Raw genomic sequence first — 15,690 nt, 5'->3', positions numbered from 1 at the left:
CGCTTAGACACCTCGGTCCGATGTATTAAGCACTAAATAAAAGCGGATTATTATTGTTATTAAAAGTGGGAGAACTAGTGCCTTCTTTCCTCTAGTTCCACAGCCCCTGTTATAGGGCTGAGTCAATATGTTTTATTGTTCAGACGACTGCAGAAAACATCAGCGTCATGCCATTTTGTCAACCTTTTGACAAAAGGAAAAAAATCCCTGAAAGGTGAAATATCTACATTTCACCTCTTTACATGGGGGGGGGGCAGTTAAGACAGACCTCACTGTAGCTAGCAATCAGAGCAATTTGGTATTTTATTCATTGGTTAAGCTTATTGTGCGATTTGGTGCATTGATTCACAGGCAGGGAGTTATTTACGTCCTATAAATGTGTGTTTTTTTTTTGGGGGGGGGGGGCACAAAAGATCACCCCCTATTCAATAGGTTTACTACTTGAAATGACACTAATAGGGTGTTGCAAGAAACTTAAGATCAATTGCAAGTCTATTTTTGGTCCCTAAATCAATCATATGTCTTGCAGTTAATTGCAAATTAGTGATTGAAACACCTTGGAGTTTGATCTCATTGCTACAGCTAAAGTTGTAAAATTGTAAAAGAATATTTGCAATTGATTGCAAATATTTTCTTTCAACATCCCCTTAGGCATTTTAAATTTTTTTTTGTGACAGGCTGTACTTGCTTTGAAATCTACTGGAGGAGATGCCAAGGATTACCGGAACCCTTTGACTCCCGCTCGGACACCCAATGGCTCCTCCCCGAGATACAACCCCCTCTCAATGTCCCTTCCAGATGGAGCAGACCCTTATACACTGGAGCGACCTGTAAGTCCACTGCACACCTTACGTTTGGTCCACGATCCAATTTTCGGAACAAGTCGCAATTTGCTCATTTTCTTCAATGTGAATAAAGAGTATATTAATTAGGTCAAAACTAACTGATAAAATAGTAATATAACAACTTTGGATGATTGTGAGCTTTTATTTTGGAGTAAAGGCCAAATTATTAAAAATCATAGCCAATCATATGATTGCTGTCATGACCTTATTACGACTAGAAATTTTATTCTAATAAGGATGATAGCTTAATCACAGATTTAAAAATAGGTATTCGTATGACAATATCGAACATGACACAGTAAGATATTCCATGTCTCGATATTAGTATCAAAGTCTACTACGTTTTATTCCCAAATTGGGTCGTAGAGGTGTGAGGTGTGCGATAACCTTGAAGGTAAATGCTAGTTTTGGTAACGATATCAGAATGAGTTCGTACAGAATCCAATGAAATGACCACCAAAGTGTCTGTTTGTATAAATAAAACGTGTGTGCCAAAGGATTCTGGAAGAAATTGTGTAATTGCTGAGAAATCAGCAAATAAGCACAGGATTCGGGTAGAGCGTCGGGCCCGACATTCGAAGCAATAATTATACACTGTCCCACGTGCGCTTATCTGTGTAGGGGATCTTCAGTCTGAACATTTTTCAGCGTAGATTTCAAGTTTTCACAAAGTTCAGATTATGTAACTGTACCAGATCTAGATCCTCGATGATATACTAACAATTAAGCCTTGTTTTACAGACTTTCTCATGAAATCAGTGTTTTACTGCAACTACTGGAATTTCTCTTTAAAGCCATTTAGTCATTTTGTAAGAGGAGATGAAAATTGGTCCAAAGTAACCTTGTGCTGCACGCAATTCTTAAGCCTGACCCACACCTGTGCATTTCGTGTTTGCATTCAGCTGCGGATTACCTGAATGCAGAACAGCACTACACAATACAATGAAACAAACTAATATGAGGTCAATATGCAGACTGATGTAGATGCCTTGTGTTCTAGTTTGGTAGTTTGAAATTTTTTAAATAACATGCACAACTGAATGCAACTAAAATCCATAGTGAAGATGACTGACCACCAGCGAATCCGAGCAAGACTGGACGAGCAACGGTGAGGGGCTTACTAAGGTACTCACGTAGCAATAGCGCTCGATCTACCTCAGCTTACCTTGCTTTATCTGGCATCACTCCTCTTCACTGCGTGGAATTCTGTATTATAAACTCGCAGTCAGGAGTGTGATTGCAACCAAATATTTGGCTGCGGAGTGTGATGTATTAAAAGATTACTACCCAGGGAGTGGAGTATGTGCACACATTGTGTGCGGGAATGACTGATTGAATCCGATGACCGGGTAATAATATATCTGTAAAGCGCTTAGAAACGTCGTTCCGATGGATTAAGCGCTATATAAAGCGGATTATTATTATTATTATTATTACTACCAGTTGTGGTAACGATCTAAAATTGAGAACATACAGAATCCAGTAAAATTACCACCCAAGTGTTTGTATACGTTTATAAATAAAAAAAATTGTGCCAAATGGCTTTTGAAGAAAATGTGTAATTGCTGAGAAATTAGCAACATAAGCATGGAATTCCATCAAATGTTGGTTATTTTTCCAAGCAATACTAATACACTCTCCCATATATCCTTTTTTGTGTAGTGATCATCAGAATTATCGGTTTTTAGCTGAGATTTCATGATTTCACAAGGATAAGTTTACATCAATGTACCTGATCAAGATATATGGTTATATGGTGACAATTTACCTTGATTGACAGGACTTCCTCATGAAATAATTGGTTGCTAGAACTACTTTTACCTTTAAGCTGCGTATTGATGTTTTCATCTTACGCAGCTTATGAAATGCAAAGGTGCGAGCCAGGCTTGACTAATGCCCTTCACGATCTGTATCACATGTATGTGATTCCCTTGTTTACTCATCACACAAATCTTTTTTATCAGGGAGATGAGGAGAAGCACACCCCGAGAGGCATTAACCTGGGTCACATACGGGAGGTCCTCCCATCGGTCGTCATGGAAACCACCAGACGTGAGTAACACTATCATTTAGCATCTGACTTTGTAAGGCTGTCCTACATGTGCATAATATATTTTTGCAGAGCTGCCAATTTGTATGATTTTATCCTATTTAGTAGGAATTTCAAGGGGAAAGTGACGCTAAACAGGATTTTTGCCCTCGAAACAGGATTTTTTGAACTTCTAAGAATGGTGAATTGTATTTTTTTACAAAATTTTAAAGAAAAACAGGGTTTTGGGCTTGTAAATTGGATATAAATAAATAAAAGGATTTTTCACAATTAAGGATGCCAACTCTACATATATATGGACTTTTTAATTTTCTTTCCTGTATTGCAATTCCAATAGATTTTAATATGCACTCAACCCAGGTGAGGTGAATGAGTACCCAGTAGGGGTGAATTCCTTGAATGCTTAAGTGCCCATATACCGGGGTAGTAATAATTATGATACCAAACGCAAGCGCAGTAAAATGTATGAGTGCATTTGTGTATGGTCCGCTGCAACCGATAGTGGCGTGTCGTATTGTGAATCCACCGAATCAAGTGATGTTTCTTGCTACAACTTTCCCTCTACAGATGAAGCTGTGTGGAGTGAAGGCCTGGGTATGACAGCAGCAGCCATGAACATTGATCTCAACGATAAGAAACCTTCCCCTCGTATCCCAGCACCCCCTCCAAGACTCCCGGACTCCTCGTGGAAATCAGAAGGGCTCCCTCTACGCCAGGAAGATCTGGCTGTCAGTGAGGATGCTGAATCAGTAAGTTACATCCCCCCTCCATTAGTACCTAACTTCATATGAATTGAAAAATTTTCATACTTTGAAGAAGCAATTTGCAGTCTAAGAATGGCATTAGGTCCCTGGTTCCTAAAAGATGGTGTCAATGACAAGTCACAATGCAATGGCATTTCAATGGGCTTCTCCACCAATCAAAACCAATGATTTCACTCGGGTTGTCACTGATAACGAATGGTTCCCTGGCCTAGGTGACTGGATGTCCTTAGAAAACCTGCCTGTACCGGTGGAATTTTTCAAAGACATGGATGTTGCTGTACAAACAGATCTTTTGCATTGTTCTCCACTTTAGGAACTAAGTGAGGATATCCCGCTAACAGGCAAAGAGGTCGTGGAGATGTTCGGCAAAGGCCGTCACCTTGGCAACGCCAAGTTCATCTACCTGAATCGTACTCCGACGCGCCACTTCATGCCGTACGAGCTGACCGTCGTTCCTAAACACAAGGCCAACCCTGAGGAACACTGGATTGTGTCTTGCTTTGGGATCATGCACAAGGTCAGAGGTCAGCCTGCGGAGAGTATGAACCTGTATGACTGGCACAGAGAGGCCGTCTTGTGGGGCATCCTGACGAAGATCCCATTCTTCAAGTATAATCTACTGAGGAAGACGTTCAACAGGTGAGTGGGACACATCTGGGGCCCGTAACACAAAGCCTAGCAATCATCGTAGAACACTTTTCTACGATTGATTGCATTGACTACAATGTACAATCAATCGTGAAAATCAAGCATACGATTAGTCACTAACCTTCGTGTAATTGGATCCCGAAGTCAAAATTGATATGTGACCCGCCACCCCAAAACCACCAACAGGTCGCCAGGGAAGGTCTCCATAAATGGCCCAAATAATGATTTGGTATCCAACAAGTAGAAAATAAAATATTACTTTATCAGAAAGGGGGTGTCATGGTCTAGTTGTTACGACTGTCGTCTCTCTATCAGAGGGATGTGGGTGTAGAATGCAAGCCATGGCGTGTTTTCCTGCAGCAATAAATTTACCCACATTGTGCTGCTCTCAACCCAGGTGAGGTGAATAGGTACCCCGTGGGAAGAAATTTGTTGAGATCAAGGTCGCCTTTGCTAAATCCGGGGCAATAATAACATGTTATACAGGGCCTGCTGGTAGAACAGTTTACAGAACTGAAGTGGCTACTCTGGGTAAAATTTGGCATTATTTTTATAGAGTCATTCATTTCTTTCATATTGCTAAAATTTCAATTAGTAGTTGGATAGAAAACAAGATGCAAGAGTTTCTTTGACACAGTTTCTTCAGACTGCTTTGAAATTTCATTGAGATTACACAGTGTGCACATCTCATGCCTGAGTGAGCCCCAAACTTGAGGCATAATTTTCTCCTTATTTTTTTGAGACTTTGACTTAGATTTCTTCTGCATAAATCAAGTACTTGTGAGGATTAATTCCTTGAATGCACTGAGCGCTGGAAGGCTGCTCGAGCTAAAGCTGGGGTAATGAAAATAGCGTTTCTCGGAATGGATTATTTCTAGATACATGTACACGTAGATGGCGCTATATAAATGTCCATCATTATTGATGATGACGTTATTGTTATCATTATCATTATTAGATGATGTTTGAAGGTTTGCATGGTGGTGTGAACAATCAGAGAAGTGGTTTTCGGGTCAACATGTGTAAAGTCCTAGAGGGACTGAGGTAAAAAAAGTGGATAGAAATGGAAAGGCGAGAAAGTTGGGGCTTGAAAGTAAATCATTCTTTTCAAAATTAGTGTAGTTCCCAAAAGGACTGTAAACCAGAAGGAGTGGAAAGCTGAGAAGAAGGCAGGCTTGAGTAGAACGCTTGAGTACGTGTAGATGAGAGGAGGCTGGCTTGAGTCAGCAAAATGAAGTAGTAGCGGGAGAGTAGACTTGACGTTTCGGGCAGGTTGACTGTCTATCTTCAGGAGACTTTTCACATTGTGTGCCGTAAACTACTATAGTATTATGTAAGGAAGTATAATTATCTTGGTTGCTTTTTTTAGATGGAGATCTGGTCAGAAGCATCAGGAGTTTTGTAACATCCGTAAGAAGGTCCATGATACTCTCCTGCTAGCTGTGCCAGGGTTCGGAGCCGCCTCTATTCAGGTCTCTAAGCTCCTCCAGGAGCTTGGTACTGTACGCTTTCTCCCCCTGGAGCTAGAGTAAGTTGTCCTACATACATTACTTCATTTTATACCATGCTTATGTATGCTTCCACAGTGGGCTGTTTCATAAAGCTCTTCATAAGGTCAGGTTTTCCAAGCCCCTCAGGGAAATCAGGGAAAATTATTTTACTTTTTTTCAGTCAGGAAAAAATCAGGAATAACTCTAAAAAATACCTTAAAATCAAGGGAAAATGCCTCAAATGAGGGAAAAATCAGGGAATTTTGATTAGCCGAAAAGTCAAAAGCACGGTTGTCAGACTCTGTTATATTTTGTTGCATATCAGAATAGCATCCATTGAATGACTGGTTATGATGGTACTAACAAGATTTACATTATTGTTTTTGTACTGAAAATCACTGTAACAAGTTAGAAAACATGCAAAACTGGGAATGGGTTTAAATGACTATCAGGGAACTTTTAAACTTCATCAGGGACTTTTGTTTTCTTGAAAAGCTGGGAGCTCTGAAGGTAAGAATAATTTAAAGAAAGACTGATGATCATTTCTTGTGGTAAATGATATTCACCATTAAATGTTTTGTGATTATTCAGCATTTAAGATGTAATTTATTTCATATGTTATCTTTATTAATGTTTAACTAAAATCGAGCATCTCTCATTCTTTTTTCAGCCATTGCTTCACACTTCCTGAATTCGAGCATAGGACTAAAATGATGTACAAAACTGGTCAGGTCATCCTCAACAAATTCTTCCAGTAAGTCATTCAAGCTGATTTGAATAAAGATAGAAAAATCAAATTCTTCCAGTAAGTCATTCATGCTGATTTGAATAAAGATAGAAAAGTCAAATTCTTCCAGTAAGTCATTCAAGTTGATTTGAATAAAGAGAGAAAAATCAAACAAGCTTAATGCTGAAATTTTATCATAACAGATGTAAAATGAGAAATTTCTGACATTTTCAAATTTCACTTAATTTAAAATGCAGTTTATGCTAATGGTATGTAAATAAGGGAAACCAATGACATTCCCCACTCATTTATTTTATTTATAGTTTTATGAAATGATGTATTTGAATTTTATTCTCATTGCAAAATAAAGCTTGATTCCTTCCTTGACATACATACACTGTTGAGTACCTTTATACATTGTCTTATATATGATCTTGTTGTTCTTCAAGTTTTTTAACAAAGATGTTGAATAAATAAAACTGTATTTATCTCAATTCAATTCACTCACATGCTTTACATGTAATGGTCTGATATTAAAGGAAAATGATACCTTTGGAACAAGATAGCTTGCGTGAAAACAGAATAATCGAAGAAACAGATCAACGAAAGTTTGAAAAAAATTGGACAAATAATGAGAAAGTCATAAGCATTTGATTATTGTGATCACTAATGCTATAGAGATCTTCAAATTGGCAATGTGGCAAAGATGTGTGATGTCACTTGTGAACAACTCTCCCCATTACTCTATTATATATTTCACTTGAATTGCCTCTTTTGTCCCATCTATCAGTAGATCATGTGTTCTTTCTATAGGAGGGCATGTAATACAGAATAATCGAAGAAACAGATCAACGAAAGTTTGAAGGTAGTCCATCAAAGAGAAAGTTGTTCACATGTGACATCACACATCCTTGTTGCACTGCCAATGGGAGGATCTCCATAGCATTAGTGATTGCAATTTTCAAATGCGCATAACTTTCTCATTATTTGTCCGAATTTTCTAAAACTTTCTTTGTTCTTATTCTTTGATTTTTCTGTTTCGACACAAGCCTACTTGTTCCAAATGTTTCATTCCCCTTTAATTCCTCTTCTTTGTAGCTTCTGTAAATTAATCTTGGATAAGGCTTGTGAGGACTCCTATGCCATGCTGGATTTCTGTAAACAACAGGCAAATAAAGACAAAGCCCTATTGTGAGTATTCACGACAATTAAGTTTGGAAGTACATGATATTGTTCGTTGAGGTGGGTTATCACGACCGTATCTTTTCCGACAATTTTTGAATTATAGGGAAACTGATTTCATGTAAAGTTTTATGCAAAAAGTCCTTCGATTTTGCTATCTTGAGAGCAAGACCACCTTTCTGTAGGGCACATTTCAGTGTTACAGCTGAAATGTGGAAAAAGGTAAAGGGCACCAAACATCTCCAAGGCAAATGAAAGAGGCATTATCTCTTAGAAAATGGGGCCTTAGATTGATTTTTCAACCTTTTGATACCAAATAAGCGATGCCTAGGTGTGCGGTTGCAAAGATTCCCATAATTTTGTGCATAATGAGTACCATGAACGCTGCAATCAATTTTTGAAGTTTACATAACATCGTTTGTTGAAGAAATGTTTCCTGCCAATTTGTGCATTTCATGATAAATGCACCATCAATATTCATGAAAGGCGTATTTTTCTTTGAATGTGCTGATTGGCTTGCAATAGTTCTTTTTTGTTCAGGTAAGGAACCATATCAATAACAGGAAAAGTTGTTACAAAATATGATAAGGACACCTGGGGCCCGTAACAAGGAATAGCGATCAATCGCTAAATGAACCGACCAATCAATATCAATGTTACACGCGCATTTGGTTTAAAATACTGCCCAGGGACCAATCATTGTGGTTGTTTCATATTTGCAATCCATCACAAACCTTCGTGTTACGGAGCCCAGGTCTTGATTGGATTAACACCGTTGGGACCTGGGTGCTGTTTTAACCCTATATAGACTGGGCTATTTCGACGCCTAAGAAGACTGGGGGGGGGGGGGGGGGGGCTGAATCTCGGCCGTCGATCGCACGATCGGACGAAAAATTGGCACACGCATTACCCATGGCATTACCTACAAAACTATAACATCAAATTCTGCAAAAAATCTCATGTCTCATTAAATATGCTAATTTATGCGTAAAACCATAAGTTTGCTCTAATTAATAAAAAAATGCCCCTGAAATGCTAATTTTTATTTCACATACTCTAGATAGGCATCTGATCAAATTTATTTAAAAAAAATTTCAACATCACATTCATTTTTGTCTCACCTGCGAAGCAGAGTGAGACTATAGGCGCCGCTTTTCCGACGGCGGCGGCGGCGGCGTCAACATCAAATCTTAACCTGAGGTTAAGTTTTTGAAATGACATCATAACTTAGAAAGTATATGGACCTAGTTAATAAAACTTGGCCATAAGGTTAATCAAGTATTACTGAACATCCTATTAGAGTTTCATGTCACATGACCAAGGTCAAAGGTCATTTAGGGTCAATGAACTTAGACCATGTTGGAGGAATCAACATCGAAATCTTAACCTGAGGTTAAGTTTTTGAAATGTCATCATAACTTAGAAAATATATGGACCTAGTTCATGAAACTTGGACATAAGGTTAATCAAGTATCACTGAACATCCTGCATGAGTTTCACGTAACATGGCCAAGGTCAAAGGTCATTTAGGGTCAATGAACTTTGGCCGAATTGGGGATATCTGTTGAATTCCCATCATAACTTTGAAAGTTTATGGATCTGATTCATGAAACTTGGACATAATAGTAATCAAGCATCACTGAACATTTTGTGCAAGTTTCAGGTCACATGATCAAGGTCAAAGGTCATTTAGGGTCAATGAACTTTGGCCGAATTGGGGATATCTGTTGAATTCCCATCATAACTTTGAAAGTTTATGGATCTGATTCATGAAACTTGGACATAATAGTAATCAAGCATCACTGAACATTTTGTGCAAGTTTCAGGTCTCATGATTAAGGTCAAAGGTCATTTAGGGTCAATGAACTTTGGCCGAATCGGGGGTATCTGTTGAATTACCATCATAACTTTGAAAGTTTATTGGTCTAGTTCATTAAACTTGGACATTAGAGTAGTCAAGTATCACTGAACATCCTGTGCGTGTTTCAGGTCACATGTCCAAGGTCAAAGGTCAATGAACTTTAGCCGAATTGGGTGTATCTGTTGAATTACCATCATAACTTTGAAAGTTTATGGATCTGATTCATGAAACTTGTACATAAGAGTAATCAAGTATCACTGAACATCCTGTTCGAGTTTCAGGTCACATGATCAAGGTCAAAGGTCATGTAAGGTCAATGAACTTTGGCCATGTTGGGGTTTTTTTGTTGAATAACCATCATATCTCTGTAAGTTTATTGGTCTAGTTCATAAAAAGAGGACATAAGAGTAACCATGTATCACTGAACATCTTGTGCGAGTTAGATTAGTTTTCAAAGTCAGCACTGCTGCTATATTGAACCGCGTGATGCAGGTGAGACGGCCAGAGGCATTCCACTTGTTTATGTATTCTATTGTTTTCTAAATTTCTTATGTATTTCTTTGTTTTTTGAATTTTTGTTTTTTATTGTTTTTTCATTGGAAATTGTCAGGGGCTTTATTTTGACCATAAAAAAAATAAAATTAATTGATTTTAAGCAGTAAAAGGAAAATAATGATACATTTATGAATTTTGGCTAAAAACACTATTTGCATTGGATTTGTACACAAATTCACGTTTTTGAGTAATTTTGGGTCTGCATGAACTTACGAAATGTTGCGTAATTTCGGAACCGAGTACCCGGGGGGTCACAATTTTGGTCTCAATAGTTGCGTGTGACTTGAAAATAAAAAGTCAGTGAGCGACGCGGTAAAAAAAAAATTGCGCGGCGGATTTATCGCGAAAAATGTCGAGGGGGGCCTGAATCAGCCCCCCCAGTCTTTTTAGGGTTAACAATGCTATTTATAGGTTCCTTGTGACTTAATGAACAACCGATGACTTTTTCTTTTGTTGATAAGATACCATATTTTCCCTATTACGAATTAATGGAGTGTAGGATTATCATAAGATCCAGACAAATAACCCAATTGCGGTCAAGTCTTTGTTGATGGCAATTTTGTTTATTTTTATTCATACCAACACTTTGGTTGGAATTTTTTTGTATTGGATTCTGTTCAAACTCATTTGGAGATCATTACCTCAGCTGGCTTTTATCTTTAGGTATAAAGAGACTGACACAATTTTCTTTTCAAACTCATTTTGAGATCATAACCTCAGCTGGCTTTTATCTTGAGGTATAAAGAGACTGACATGAGATTCTTTTCAAACTCATTTTGAGATCATGACCTCAGCTGGCTTTTATCTTTAGATATAAAGAGACTGACATGATATTCTGTTCAAACTCATTTTGAGATCATGACCTCAGCTTGCTTTTATCTTTAGATGTAAAGAGACTGACATGATATTCTGTTCAAACTCATTTTGAGATCATGACCTCAGCAGGCTTTTATCTTTAGGTATAAAGAGACTGACATAAGATTCTGTTCAAACTCATTTTGAGATCATGACCTCAGCTGGCTTTTATCTTTAGACCTGTATAAAGAGACTGACATGAGAAACTTTTCGAACTCATTTTGAGATCATTACCTCAGCTGGCTTTTATCTTTAGGTATAAAGAGACTGACACAATTTTCTTTTCGAACTCATTTTGAGATCATAACCTCAGCAGGCTTTTATCTTGAGATATAAAGAGACTGACATAAGATTCTGTTCAAACCCATTTTGAGATCATGACCTCAGCTGGCTTTTATCTTTAGGTATAAAGAGACTGACATGATTTTCTTTTCGAACTCATTTTGAGATCATGACCTCAGCTTGCTTTTATCTTTAGATGTAAAGAGACTGACATGATATTCTGTTCAAACTCATTTTGAGATCATGACCTCAGCTGGCTTTTATCTTTAGGTATAAAGAGACTGACATGATTTTCTTTTTTTCGAACTCATTTTGAGATCATTACCTCAGCTGGCTTTTATCTTTAGATTTAAAGAGACTGACATGATATTCTGTTCAAACCCATTTTGAGATCATGACCTCAGCTGCCTTTTATCTTTAGGTATAAAGAGACTGACATGAGAAACTTTTCAAACTCATTTCGAGATCATTACCTCAGCTGGCTTTTATCTTTAGATGCAAAGAGACTGACATGATATTCTGTTCAAACTCATTTTGAGATCATTACCTCAACTGGCTTTTATCTTTAGGTATAAAGAGACTGACATGATTTTCTTTTTTTCGAACTCATTTGGAGATCATAACCTCAGCAGGCTTTTATCTTGAGATATAAAGAGACTGACATAAGATTCTGTTCAAACCCATTTTGAGATCATGACCTCAGCTGCCTTTTATCTTTAGGTATAAAGAGACTGACATGAGAAACTTTTCAAACTCATTTCGAGATCATTACCTCAGCTGGCTTTTATCTTTAGATATAAAGAGACTGACACGATATCCTTTTTGAACTCATTTTGAGATCATGACCTCAACTATTTTTTTTATCTTTAGATATAAAGAGACTGACACGATTTTCTCTTCAAACTCATTTTGAGATCATAACCTGAACTGTTTTTTATCTTGAAAAAAAATAAAGAGACTGACATGATTTTCTTGTCTTCCATCCTTTCCATTTTTCTTAACTCTAGCTCTAAGGAATCGCTGTTTGTCCAAAGACAGAAGAAAGAGCAGAGGGAGGCCAACCTTCTCAAAGCTCAAAATGAAACAAAGTGAGTTTAAGCCTTATATTTACCAATTTAGATAATATACTCTAGAAAGACCTCACAGTTCTTTTTATGTGTGTACTACAGTACATGTAGTGATGATGGTGAGCACTCAAGGGTGTTTGACAAGCAAGAGTATTTTTGCATAATTTTTGTGAATATGCGGTATGCTTGCATCACCACCAATATAACAAATTTATGTCTGATTTGTTCTCTTTGCCCCACTGCCTTTCTGCAGTATTTGTGTGCTTTAAACATGTATGATGATGAATTATTATTGCTATTAGAAACAACCTTGAACTGTTATAGCATATTGTTTTTTTTATTGCTACTCATGATTCCCCTTCTCTTTCTCCTTTTCTTCCTCATCCTTTTTCCTCTCCTTTTCCTCCTCCTTTTCATCCTCCCCCTCCTTTTCCTTCTCCTCTTTCCTCTTCTTCTTCCCATTCTCATCCTTATCATACTGATATGATTCTTGAAACAATGGCCCGTATTCAGAAGTTGGGTTTAACTTAAACTCAGATTAAAAGTTGTGGTTTAAGTATGGAAAGCCAATTGTTGTATAAATCTCTAACAGTAGAGATATCATATTTCAGCTCATTTGGCTCTCAAATTGTTCATAATTGTCTAGGAAGTATAAATAGATAATTGTCTTCACCATCGATGAATCAGGAAAGAGCACAGTAAACATAAGAAACATACAACTTAATACAAATTTTGACAATTTTGGCTTCCAATAATTTTAGCACAGATTTAGACCATGGTCTAAGTTAGACCTGACTTCAGAATACGGGCCAGTGAATTTACTAATTTATTTTACCTTTCTGCTTGTAGGCGTCTTGGTAACTTCATTCTTCTGGTTGATCAGATGCTCGTTTGCCATCTTCTTGCTTTGACCCGGTATAATGTCTGTACCTTCGTCAGACACACCATGGTGGGGACCATAGACGCCCCACGGGAAGCACTTTACAAAGCTAAACTGAACTTCACTAGTAAAGGTAAGATTGGATGGATGGATGGATGGAAAGATGGATTGATGGAAGGATGGATAGATTTGTGGATTGATGGAAGGAAGGATAGATTTCTGGATTGATGGAAGGATGGATAGATTTGTGGATTGATGGAAGGATGGATAGATTTGTGGATTGATGGAAGGAAGGATAGATTTCTGGATTGATGGAAGGATGGATAGATTTGTGGATTGATGGAAGGATGGATAGATTTGTGGATTGATGGAAGGAAGGATAGATTTGTGGATTGATGAAAGGATGGATAGATTTGTGGATTGATGGAAGGATGGATAGATTTGTGGATTGATGGAAGGAAGGATAGATTTCTGGATTGATGAAAGGATGGATAGATTTGTGGATTGATGAAAGGATGGATAGATTTGTTGATTGATGGAAGAATGGGTGAATAGATGGATGGATAGATGAATGAGTGGATGGATGGGTTGAAAGAGTTAAATAGAGGGAGTGGAACGGAGAGACCGAAGAAAGAGAGAGATGAAGAGAGGGATTGCTTTATGAAAAAGGAGGTCAAACTGAGTTTTACAAGTAAAAGTAACGGATGGAAAGAGTCAGAAAGAAATTAAAAGGAAGCAAAAGAGAAAGAAGGGGGGGGGGAGGGATAGATATAAATGGAGATAAAATAGATAATTCTGGAATAAGTGGAGACCCCTAGGGAGCCTTTTATGAAAGGACTTGTCGGACGTTTTATCCGACAAGTCCTGTTTTATCCGACAGTTACTTTAGTAACAGCGTTTCTCAACCAATCAGAATCCAAGAAAGTTGTCAGATCTGACAACTTGTCGGACGAAAATATTGATGCAACGCCCCCAGGTGGGTGTTTCATAAAGCTGTTTCTGAGATACGAATGACTTTATGAATGACTGGTGATCCTTTCTTGTGCTACATGTATGTAATATCCCTATGCAATTGATTTATGACGTCAGAACATGTTCAGGTCGTGCGTAAAGTTGTGTATAACTTTACGAACAGTTTTATGAAACGCCCACCAGAATTTAGAATATAAGTCAATGTATCCACCCTGATTTTTCTCCCCAGGGGCATTGACTCTGCATCCATCCAAACAGATGTTCTTAGACTCTCTTGATGCAACCATCATCAAATTGGCTAACATCATTAGCGATGCTGCTAGGCCTATTGAAGAGGTCACTGCCGGATGGGTCGGAAACCAGAGAGAAAGGCTTTTCCAGAAAGAGTAAGATTTTTCATATGATGATGATGATAATAACGGCATATTTACCCAGGGTAGCCACTTCAGTTCCGAAAACTGTTCTCCCAGCAGGCCCTGCTATTATTATTACCCCGTCTTTAGCACGGCTGCCTTCATTGGGCGCTCGAGCATTCAAGGAATTTCTTCCTACCGATGATTAAGGTGTCTTAAGGTGTATTATTAAGATAATAATAATAACAACAATAGTAATAATAAGAATAGAATAAGAATAGTGGCATATTAACCCAGGGTAGCCACTCCAGTTCCGAAAACTGTTCTCCCAGCGGGCCCTGCTATTATTATTACCTGGCTAAGCTAGACTACCAATTTAGGTGCACACAGCTTTTTGAGGAATTATTTCTTGCCAGTACCCATTTACCTCACCTGGGTTGAGTGCAGCACAGTGTGGATGAATTCCTTGCTGAAAGAAAACACGCCACAGCTAGGATTCGAACCCATGGGTCAAGCCCACCCAAGAAAAATGAAAAAGATAGGTTTTTAGTCCAGTTTTTAGTCCAGATTTGAAGGTCTCAATGTAACTCCTATGGTACATAAGCTTTGATGGCTTGTTTATGAAAATAGAGCCATGTTTGTATATATTGTTTGTGGTGAAAAGCTTTTAAATTGATGACCTCTTTGCACATGACAATTCTATTGCTAAAATTTTATTGCTGCAATTTTAAACTCATTTTCGTTGATGAATGTATATTTTGATGTCTGTAGCGAGGACGCAGACGAGGGACGTTCTGATTCTGAAATGTCTGTCAGAGAAGCCGCTTCATCTCAGCGATTTATATCCACCGCAGCAGAAAGGCTACAGGAACCTGTCTTGATAGAACAGAGTAAGTCACAAAATCAGGGATCGGTTTTAACTCAACAGAGCTGCCAACCATTGAGCATCCAAAGAAATTTAGCTTCCTCATGGCTTTCAAATACATACACAAAACAAAAAAAGTACAAGGTATCATAACAACAGAAAACTATATACACAACATAACATGAAACTTCCTACAATAACTATACACCATATACTAAGTGAATTTGTGTTTATGCATGTTAGATGTGCTATTTCAATCATGATAAAGATCATGATAAATTTGACTTGTATCAT

General features: G+C 37.8%; 1 protein-coding gene across 8 annotated transcripts in view; it reads left to right on the top strand.

Annotated features, from left to right (window-relative positions):
• Positions 1–15,690, top strand: part of LOC121426935 (dynein heavy chain domain-containing protein 1-like) — a 118,893-nt gene that overhangs the window by 4,888 nt on the left and 98,315 nt on the right. For all 8 annotated transcript variants that reach the window (XM_041623350.1, XM_041623348.1, XM_041623353.1 and 5 more), the window contains exons 6-16: positions 678–830; positions 2,810–2,897; positions 3,463–3,644; positions 3,973–4,298; positions 5,677–5,835; positions 6,468–6,551; positions 7,623–7,715; positions 12,267–12,347; positions 13,176–13,339; positions 14,408–14,564; positions 15,303–15,421. In XM_041623350.1, the coding sequence (XP_041479284.1) occupies positions 678–830; positions 2,810–2,897; positions 3,463–3,644; positions 3,973–4,298; positions 5,677–5,835; positions 6,468–6,551; positions 7,623–7,715; positions 12,267–12,347; positions 13,176–13,339; positions 14,408–14,564; positions 15,303–15,421 (1,606 nt within the window). The remainder of the gene's footprint in view (positions 1–677; positions 831–2,809; positions 2,898–3,462; positions 3,645–3,972; positions 4,299–5,676; positions 5,836–6,467; positions 6,552–7,622; positions 7,716–12,266; positions 12,348–13,175; positions 13,340–14,407; positions 14,565–15,302; positions 15,422–15,690) is intronic.

This window comes from Lytechinus variegatus, chromosome 13, assembly GCF_018143015.1.
Source record: "Lytechinus variegatus isolate NC3 chromosome 13, Lvar_3.0, whole genome shotgun sequence".
NCBI lineage: Eukaryota > Metazoa > Echinodermata > Echinoidea > Temnopleuroida > Toxopneustidae > Lytechinus > Lytechinus variegatus.
The sequence above is the reverse complement of the archived record's forward strand: the minus strand, read 5'-3'. Positions and strand labels throughout refer to the sequence as shown.